Genomic DNA, 10,639 nt, shown 5'->3' on the forward strand with positions numbered 1-10,639 from the left:
GAGAATGTAGAACAATGTAAAACAAAACTGCTGAGCCCAAGTTTGGGTTGCAGTGTCATTTCCTGACCTACTGTAAAATAGTGGATGTAGCCACCTAACTCCAGACCACTTCTTATGTGTGTGATGGGTCCAGCGCTTTAGCTGGAAAATGCCAAATACACCATTTCAATGGGAGCTAAACCCTGTAGCTACAGGCAAAGTAGTTTACAGAGTCGAGTAAGAACTGCAGCAGGATTCAATGCATTATGTATGGATCAGCCCTCTGGAATTGCACATGCATGTAAGTTATGCCTGTAGGAAAACAGTAATTTAAAACCTCCTTCTTCTCCGCCTCTTGGAGCTGACTTACGTTAAATATTAACAAACTTGGTTCATCAATTCCCTGGTTCACTTGGCTTCTTTTAACAACAGACGTTACTACAACAAGAACTCTGTCTGCCTCCCTGCTTCTGTCAGCACAGCCAGTGATGAAACCCAAGAATCTGCAGCTGTAACTCTGCCTGCAGAGCCTGGCTGCTGCCCTAGTCCTATAGTCATCCCCAACTTTCTTACTGAGATCACAAATGCATCCCACCTTTGGCGTCTCTGAGTAGTTTGTACTGAGAGACACTTGCTGCAGAGAGGCTTTGGTTAAAGGAGACTGAGGAAAGGTGTGAGTGAGCCCACAGGAAGGTGAGTTCCTCTTGTCAGAGGAGGAAGCAGTGAGCATGGCCAGCAACCCCAGTGCACTGCCCCGGGTAACCTTCCAGACGCCAGAGAAACCTGAGGAGGAATCATCACACAGGAAACTGGGCAAGTTGACCATAAAGTATAACCGCAAAGACCTACAGCGCTGGCTAGACCTGGAGGAATGGATCAACGCCCAGCTGCAGGAGCTATACCAATGCCGGGTGAGTAGCTGGGGCAAATCAGCTTGTTAGGTAAATGGGTCTAGAGATTCTGTGTGCTGGGACAGAGGTTTGCTTGCTCTGCCTCACTGGAAATAGTTTCTCATCTTCATTCTTCAGTAGGTATCTTCTTGCCACCTGCTGCAGTCCTCTCTCTGACTGGTGTGTCGGCAGGCAGAGAAGCTTGCACTGATACAATCCAACCAGCTTTAAATTGCCTAGTGTTGCACCCACTGAGGGGATGTAGCTATTGCTCAGCACGAGCAGCAGAACCTGGAGAGATGTATAAACCCAGGATGCTTCTTCCTGCTGCACTCCATGTGGTGAGTGGCTTTGCTGCGAGCAGTATTTAAGCTAACTGGGTTAGAGTTATCAGTGTATCCCTGTTCCTTTTTGACACAACAGTGAGCCTCTACCTGCTGTTTGAAAGAGACACTTCGATAATGCTGTATCTGTAGGTGCAGAGTCTGGACACACTACTGACAGAAGGAGAAGGGAAAAAAAACCCCTATGCACAAATGTGTAGATCTTATGCCTTCTTCTTCACAAATCCCCAGAACCGTCTTCCTTGCCTGAACTTCCCTTTGCAACAGGAACAGTCCTTCTTAAATTCTTTCTGCCTACCTGAGAGTTGTCCCACTAAGAAAGATCCAGGAGTGCCTAGGTCCAGCACCTGAATGGTGCGGGTCTTTATTTCAGCTGTTGCAGACTAGATTTTTTTATTGGGTAGGGTGATATTTAAGTCAAGTTCCAGCACTGGCTGCGTACACTGAAATTTTAACCTTGTACTGTCACTTCTATGCATATACTGTGCTTAGATGGATGGCTCTTATGCTGGGTGCTTTCATAAGTGATAGTGCTTTTCCATTCCTTTGGAGTGTGGTATAGGAAAAGGTGAAAGGATTTCCTACACTGTACATCATGACCTTAAACCCATTTAAATAGTTTGACTAAGAGTTTCTCTTTACTCTGTAGGGCAATGGCCAATACAGTAAGAGAACAAAGCTTTCTTGACTCAGAGCCCAGTACATCTTCAGTGGAAGACATAGATGAGTCTAAGAGTCTAACAAATTGTGTAAAACAGCTTATTCATGTCCTGGATGGGGATGGACTAAATGAACTGCCAAGGCCTTTCTGTCCTATTTTCTGTATTTGCACCTCAGCACAGTGCTAAGCATATTTAAGGAAAAAAGAGTTGATGATTGCTTGGAGTCTTCTGCTCTGAGCATGAGCACTTTCAAATTGCAATCATCAATGGAAGTGGATGTGTTAGCACAGCCCAGGAAAGGCAGTCTTTGTGTTATATGCCACGATGGTATAGAGAAACTTTTGCCTGCCCAGGGTGATTTTCTTAGCCTGAGAGCCATAGCTGAAGAGCTATGTCAGCTCCATAGCTGAAGAGCCAAACTTCAGGAACTGTCTCAGGGCTGTCTTTATTATTGTTGTTGCTGTTGTTTTTTACTATTGTAATCATTATTATCTTAATTTTCTGTGTGAATTTTCCTATTTTATATTTGTGGGAAGGTAGCAGATTCTCATGCCACATTGGGAGATAAAAATAGTTCATTTCTGTTTTAATTTATGCCATAGGCAAATAACAGGCAGCAGAAAACAAATATGGAGAAAAGGTCCTTCCTTCAGCTGCAAATGAATGGCTCCTCTGAAAATTCCCCCTATGAGGAATTACTGCAGTTTTAAAGAGTTAAGTTTTTGGGACTTCTTTGGAGACAGAGGAGAAGCACTTAGTAGCACCAGTCACATGACCCAAGATGGGGCTCCCTATGTGCTACTCCTACTTGCTGAAGTCTAGCAAGATAGACCTTTACACTTGTAAAGGTGTAAGAAAAACAAGTCAGCTTACGTTATCACTTCTGCTTTTCTGAAAATTAAGATCTGTTTACTGTCATCAGAGCAGCTGCCCAAAGGGGACATTTTTTTCCCTACTACAAAGTGCCAGCAGGCACAAGTGAGAAACCCAGCCATGCCCTTACAGAAACAGATTGCCAGTGGATTGCCTTTGCTAGCACCTCTCCAGCACAACAGATTTCCCTACTTCCTGATGTATTCAGGCCAGCCTAAGAGATTTGCTACCAGGAACTACATAACATGATGCTGCGCCAGGTCAGAGACTATTAATAGGGTACAACAGGGGGGGTTACATAGGATCTTTTCAAATAATACATGTGTCACAGTAATTGCTTATAATCACCCAGGTGTCCAGCAGGTCCTGCTGCTCTCCTCTGTGCATTGTGGCAAGACTATTTAGCTAACCCTGCTACTCCGGGCTTCCTTGTGTCCATCAACTTCCATTACACTTACCATTTTCTGCTACCTCTTACTTTGCTCCACCTGCCCTTGGCAGTGCAGTGCTCCTCAGTGTCTTCGAGACATTCAAATGCCAGCAAGGTTAGTTCAAACATCACCTCCTGATACAAGTAATATGAATGCTATGATGTTTACTATCATGAAGCTTTTTTGCAACCAAACTAAGACTTGGTGATTTTCAAAATGATTCCTTGCACATGGAATCCAGAACAGCATCCACACTAGGACCAAAAAGCCACAGGGAATTACTAACCTGTCTCACCCTCCTGGCCTATTTAGCTTCTCAGCCAGAGACAAAGTTGAATTGGATCAACACCTGCTTTCTAAACAGTTACATGAAAACTATTACTTTTAAAAAAATGCTGTGTGGGTCACAATGCAATATATTTAACTCTGGTTTATTATTTATTTATTGTTAAGTTAGCTGCATATCAAAGTTAAACAAAGGCTTTCTACTTCCTCTCTGGCATACACAGAAATATCAGATACTGCTAAGAAAAAGTTTCTTTTTTTTCCTGTAAGTATTGCCTTTATGTTTAATGTTTTACACATACATCTGTAAATGCTAGTTTGCAATCAGGTACTGTGCTGTTTACCCAGTCTCCTTACTCTGCTGATTATTATGTCAAAATACCACTAGTGTTGTGCTGTGAAAGATTCATTTTGCAAATACACTGGAAAACCACAACCTGCTTTCCTTAAAGACTTGTAGAGACTTTTGAAGCTTTAATGTGTCCGTGATCAAGTTTTACAAATGTTTCCAACTAACACCCCAATGTAGTACAAGATTATTACTCCAGTCACCAAAACTTGGGGTCCCTCTTACATTAAAGAAGACTATTATGTCCCACTCATGTCTGTTAGAGAAAACTGGCAAAATACTGTTAGGTCTTTCAACAGCATAATTGTTTTTCTCTCCATTGCTGCAAAAAGCCTTAGTATAAATACAAAGTATGTGAATGTAATTAGCATAAAAGCCTAAAATCTTCCTGTATTATTTGTGCCTCTCAAACACTAAGCCTGCTGGATTTGTTTGGTGAACACTTCATAGATGAGGGGTGTCACAGGCTGTCTTAAATTGCACTGCAGTTGGATAGTCTTGAAAGGGTCTTTCCATGATGGATTATGACCCCTGAGCAGTGTAGTGGTGGGAAAAGACGAAGAATGTGTACATCAGGAGGTGTGGTTCTAGCAGACTATGCAAAAGGGCTGGAATCTGTGCCCTCTTTATAAGAACCTCCTTATTTTGAGATGATTTATATTGTGACTTCAATTTTGCAGCACAGTTTTATTGTAACTCAGCTGCTCAGTTCTTTAAAGATGGACTCTAGGGTTCTTAGATGTTGGAAGGTTTATTAACTGTGGTGGGTTTTTTTCTTTTTAGCTAAGGGAAGAAACAGAGACAGCAGCTCCTGAACCACAAATTGATCTTGAAGATCTCCTGGAGGTCCCTAATGAAGAACAGAAATTAAAACTACAGGTCAGATAGAGAGACTTGGTGACTTTAGATTAGGGACTTCTTAGAGTAGTGGTGTGGGGGGTAGAGAATATGTGTTTCCAGTGTTGTATGATGCTTCCCTGTGTTTTCACTTGTCAGAGGTAGTAAGATTCTATACATTTTTTGTAGAGAGGAGAGGATTAGATCAACTCATAAATACTAAAATGATGACTCCTTGTTTTTTTAGGAAATCCTCCATGAGTGCTCCAGCCCTACAGAGGTGAGTGAAGCACCATATACATGTATGTATGTTAGTTATATATTATACTGTGCTGCTACAGTGTGTCTTTGTTGCTGCTTGGCTGAATAGCCAAGATATTACTGTACTGTGGATTCATTTAATCCTAATGGGAGGTGTTTGCCACTTTATTCTGCTGTGTTACAAAATTACATGTAAATCTACATGGGTGAGCTGAAGGTAGAGCACTGGAGGAAATAAGGAATTATGCTTTACAACCAAAAAAAGTTCATTCATTCCATGTTTTGGAATTTTGGAATGACTAGGCTGAGTTGCTATTTGGTCCTCAGTGTAGAAAAGCCATAGATAGCGATACAGTTCATGTAACAATATTGCACACTGCCAACTAAATGCATTCTTAGCTTTAACCACTCTATGGTTATGAATGACAAGAATGTAAGATGGTCTTCATGTTGGATTGGGCAGATAACTGCTGAGCAATGGCCATGTAAGTTAGTTATATGTGTGGGTTTCTTTTCCCCATGTGAACTTTACAAGTATTGATCCTGAGTTAGAGAGTTAAAAAGTCTCACAAGCAGCCACAACATCCAGAGGAGTGGAGCCTAATACTTTGCAGTGTAGTGCATGCATCACAGAGGAACTGCCTTTGCTGCATTGAATACCTGTGCAAAATGGGGTCCCCCATCACTGCTTCAGCCACATGCATTGCATGTGAACATTATGCTCAGACATTGTTCCCCAGACTCCACATCTTGTTGAGCCTATGTAGCTGTACAGTGATGAATATACAGAAAATGAGATGAATGCATGACTATCACTGAAATTAAACTGGGCTGTAGCAATCATTACAGATAGTCTCCTAGCAGGGGTTCAACAAAGCTGGCAATACAGAAATAGTTTTCAGAGTGTGTGAATTTCAGATCTGAGGCAAGAATCCCACATTCCCTGAGTGATAACTGAAAAGAGTTTGCTCTACTGACTCATAAGCCACGAAGGTGTCTTGTGGGCAGCAGGGTACCTGCTGAATACAGATACTGCTACCCCATTGGCAAACTTTTACCCTGGTGATCTTGAATCCTCTTGAAAGATCTCAGCAACCTAATTCCAGAAGGCAGACAAGAAACAAAGTGGTTTCCTCTGAAAGGACTAACTGAAAAGGAATGAATGATCCTAGGCATTTACTTCCAGAGCAAGTTGTGGCAACGTCTGATACCAAAGTGAGGAACCTGGGCTTCCACACAGCACAAATGCTAATAAGCTGCAATACTTCCAGTGACCTTGCCTTATTACAAGGACATGTAGCTATGTCTTTGGGTGAAGAAAGGCTGCACACTTCTTTATGGTGATGTTACTTGTCATGCAGAGAGTAAAGTTTGCACATTGCCCTCTGCCTGGAATAACCAGTTGGTCCAGTTTAGTTCATAGTCCTTGGCTGTGTCAGCAAAGTATTCAGGGTTTATCTCCATTAACTGCTCATCTATCTGCTCTGCCTCCCCTCAACCCCTGCTCAACGTTATCATTAGTCCTACATGTGTTTTGCTCCACCTCTTCTCTGCCAGCCACTTCCTTGTAGAGCTGGCACAGCTCCAAGATGGTTTGCAATCCACAACATGGAGCTTTACAGGTTCAACAAGAGGGACAGCTTGCTTTGCCCTAGATTGGAAGGGCAGAAGAAGTGGGCAGGAGGTTATGGTGGCAACAGGAAGCAGTGGAACCTAACAGAGGACAACAGCATCCCGAGGTCATCTCAAGGTAGAAAAAGCAGGTATCTGGGATGAAAAGGGGCAGGCTAGCTCCTAGGGAGAAAATAAACATGGCTGTTCCAGAGGGAAACAGAGGAAGGGAAGTAGAGGAGCTTTTAAGATCCTTTTGATCCATCAAAAGGTCTCCTTTCCTAAGCTAAAAGATAGGTTTGCTCAATAGATGTAAAAATTCTGGTTTCTGCTCAACATAAAGGCAAATGTGGGAATGATGCAAGTGCCATAGTACTTTTGGGGCTAGTGAGCACTGGAATTAATATGACATCCTTCTTTAACCAATTCCTACTGTAGGACTTCATTACGGAATTGCTTAGTCGATTGAAAGGTCTCCGGAGAGTCACCAATCCTCAGAAGAAATGACCTTGCTCACATGGAACACCCAGCTTTGGTCACAAGGAAATGTGTGTCTTCTCTACAAAAACCAGGATCAGCAACAGCACTTCTGAATATGTTTAGGACTTATTACTGAGAAACATCACCAAGTTTGTGAACTTTGTACCAGTGGCTTGAAGTCTCCACTGCTTCCAGATCTACACACATAGCAGGCAGCTAGAGTGTACATTTTCTTGATTCTTAAAGAGCCAGTTAGCCTCGGGAACAGGACAAGGTGTCCTTCCTTTAGTTTCTTCTAGGAATTTCCATGCTGGCCAAGGAGCACTGAACACAATTCTCAGGAACTCGCTGAGACTTCTTTTGTTCTGTCCGCTGCAAGGAAAACAAGGCATTGGTTATCACTCATTCATCAACATGGAAAATCAGTCACTGTTAAGCTGCACCCCATTTCAGTCTGGCTGGGACCCAACTGTGATCTCCTGCCTGTTACCGCCGTACCTGACTCTACAGCATTGCACCTACTTTGTAAGTCTTATTAAGCCTTACAAAGGCTTATTTATGAAGGTTGGACAGAAAATATCCAGTATGATGGAAGGAAAATGGTCAAGTGCACCTGGTCTCCTTAAGGGGAAGTTTGTGAAACAGCTGCTAAGGCTAATGGAAGAGATTTTCTTTTTTCTAAAAGGCTAAGATTTAGTCTTTTTTCTAAACCTTTTTTCTATAAGACTTAATGATTTAGAAGTGTCTTCTAAAGGAGCAAGGTCTGGGAATGATTTATCTCATAATTTAAAAAGATGTTGTAAAAATACTTATTTTGTATATTAAACCAGAGAAAACCAGCCGTGCATTGCTTGCTTTTGTTCTCTCTTTAGGTACTAAAGAAAAACTGAAGTAAAAAAATATCTGCTCCCAATTTCCCTTCAGGGAGCACCTCAGAGTGAGTCTTTTACAGACAAGGTAGGTCTCACAAATGAGCAGTGAAATAGGACACATTGTCTTGCTGGACAAACTCTTTTGGCTACAACTAATGTTTGTCTGGAAAAGTACAGAGGAAACTACATCCAGCCTCTCAGCAGGTCAGTAATTTGACACATGTGACTAGGAAATAAGGTAGCAAATGGAGGCCGATTGCTTAGGCAGAGCACTCTGACATTATGCCTGCCCCTACGCTCATGCCTGCCACTCAAAACACAAGAGTTGCTGAGTCACATCCAGAGGGGCTTCTATGTACCAGTACATTCAAGGCCAGCTTTTGAGTACGTGTTTTGTTTGTTTGTCAGACAGAGGCAGAAGGGACCAACTCTGGAACAGGAGGGACATGCAGGTTAGCTAACAAACACAAACAAGAATTCTTGGGTTGGACCAGTAATATCTTAAATACATTAGTCTTTCCATCTTTATCAGTAGCAGAGTGATGACTATTATCTTTTGCTTCCCTCCTATTTTCCAGGTGTCAGTGAACAAGCTGTGGGCCCTGTCCTCTGAGAGGACAAAATCCAAGCTGCAATAACAACTGTGATGTAAGGGCTTGCTTCCCTTCAATGCTGTTCTTGTAGCTGACTGGCTCCTGGAAGTTAGCAAGCCATGCAGATCATGTCTTGTTCTAAGGCTGCTCCAAGATGCCCTAAGCCTCATCCCCTAGGTTGGAGAAATGGTCTTCCTTTATCAGGGCCAATATATATCTATGGTAGTCCTGACAACAGGCCATTTTTCACCTAGAAAGGGACTAATAGGACATGCCTGCCCTTCTGAAATCTCAGCTTTCTAAGTAAAATAACAACAAAATTAAATCCAGAGCTGCAACAGTTGTAGATCTGGCACTGATCGTGGATTGACACCTGCTAAGACTCAAGGGAGTCACTGAGACAGGAGAGCAGCACACGGACAAAAAAGCTCTGAGCATGGTTAAAAACAGACTGGGATCAAACAGAAGTTCAGGTAGAAGATCTAGGTAGACAGGCCATGAGCAGAGTGTCCTAAACTAGAGATGTAACTGGTTACACACAGTAGTACATAGGAGTCCAGATTACTTACACACTCTACCAAGAGGCTTTGTTTTACTCTGCTGAACAGCAACAGCACAAAGACCTGACACGCCTCTCCTCTAGCCCAAAAGAGATATTCTTCTCTCCCCTGGGCATTATTCTATATTTCCTCAATATGGAGTAATGCAAAGAAAATTTTTGTCTGTGCATTAAGGTAGACATTGTTAGAACCAAGGAAAAATTAAGTTCTCAAAACTCCGCTTGACAGAAGTTGTCTTTGTGCTTACTCTGCAAGTAGCAGGAAAGGAGTAAGCTGCGGCCCCTATGATGTGCAGTTGGGTCTGATCCATAAGGACACCAGTACCACATGAGAGAACTTCAAATGAGCACAGTGTTCACTGGGAACAAGGCAACACATGGCCAGGGGCAGATGATTTCTCAGCTCACTGGTGCAAAAGAAAAAGCAACACAAGGTAATTAGAGCAACTTGGTTTTTGTTTAGTTCTTAAACAGTAGTAACTCATACTTGCTTTTATTTACACATCGGCTGTTCTCACCCTAGACCACAAGTATAGACTAAAATCAGCGTTTTAAAATTTTTTTACAAATATCTTCCAGTTAACTTTGCTTTTTCTCAGCACCACCATTAGCATAAGGCTGCAATGTTTAGTATGTACATACTGTGCAAGAATGTTGCTTTAAAGGAACTTTGCCTTCTTGATTACACCAAGATAACTCAGAATGTATGAAAGTTCATGTGCTTTTCTAATTTCAATTCTTGTTGGGGTAAAGCCTACATAAAAAACATTTTGAGTGGGAAAGAAAATTTCATCCCTTATGACATGCTACAAAGACAGAAGCAAAGAAGGTGAATCTCTTTCTGGAAGATGCCAAGGTGTCTTCAGTCCTTGAATGGCTATGACTGAAGTTGACCTGGCCTATCAGGAACTGATTGTTTACCAGTATCTTTTCAAAGACAGGGATGAGGAGTAAGCAACACAGCCAAAAGTGCACTGCCCACTTAAAGGTCATGCAGCATTCATCTTACACAACAGATTCAGCTAAGTGTGCTTCCTGCAGACAGCTATCTGGATACCCTTTTACCCCTCCTCCGTGGAGGTCACTGAGGCAACAGCTACAGTGGGGAAGGCTTTTCAGAGGAAAGTGACTGAGCTGCTACTAAAACAGCCAATTACATGCAGAAAGTGCAGCAGCCACAAAAATGTCCATTAGTGCTGCAAGGAAAGCAGCAGCATGTGTATGACCAAAGAGACTCCTCCATGCATGACTAAGTTCTATTTCAGGCATTGGGTTGGGTGCATTTCTGAATTCCTTGGGATGGCCCCAGAGAAACCAATCTGGAATCTAATTAAACTGCTTCCGGCTGTAACCTGCTCCATTACGACTGATGTGAACAGGGCAGGGCTTACAAGACACAGGCTGCCTAACTGCACAGGAGCTCAAAGTTTGGTTGTGGCTGATGAAGCATCCAAAATGTTGCAAGTAGCACTCCAGCTCATACTAAGTTTTTAAAAAAAAATAGAAGCAGCTGTAAATCAAGAGGCTGAAGCCCAAAGGAATGGATTAGTCTTAAGAGAGATATAAGAACAGATATTTCCACCTTCTCTTGTATATACAAAACACAAAGGATT

General features: G+C 42.3%; 1 protein-coding gene across 1 annotated transcript; it reads left to right on the forward strand.

The window, feature by feature from the left end:
* The first annotated feature begins 263 nt into the window (after nucleotides 1-263).
* PPP1R14D (protein phosphatase 1 regulatory inhibitor subunit 14D) lies at nucleotides 264-7,139 on the forward strand. The gene is made up of 4 exons (XM_027642292.1): nucleotides 264-890; nucleotides 4,597-4,692; nucleotides 4,898-4,930; nucleotides 6,961-7,139. The coding sequence occupies exons 1-4, from the start codon at nucleotides 708-710 to the stop codon at nucleotides 7,027-7,029; spliced, it is 381 nt and encodes a 126-aa protein (XP_027498093.1). The 5' UTR covers nucleotides 264-707; the 3' UTR covers nucleotides 7,030-7,139.
* The last annotated feature ends 3,500 nt before the right edge of the window (nucleotides 7,140-10,639 follow it).

Source organism: Corapipo altera, unplaced genomic scaffold, assembly GCF_003945725.1.
Source record: "Corapipo altera isolate COAL_440 unplaced genomic scaffold, ASM394572v1 23b, whole genome shotgun sequence".
NCBI lineage: Eukaryota > Metazoa > Chordata > Aves > Passeriformes > Pipridae > Corapipo > Corapipo altera.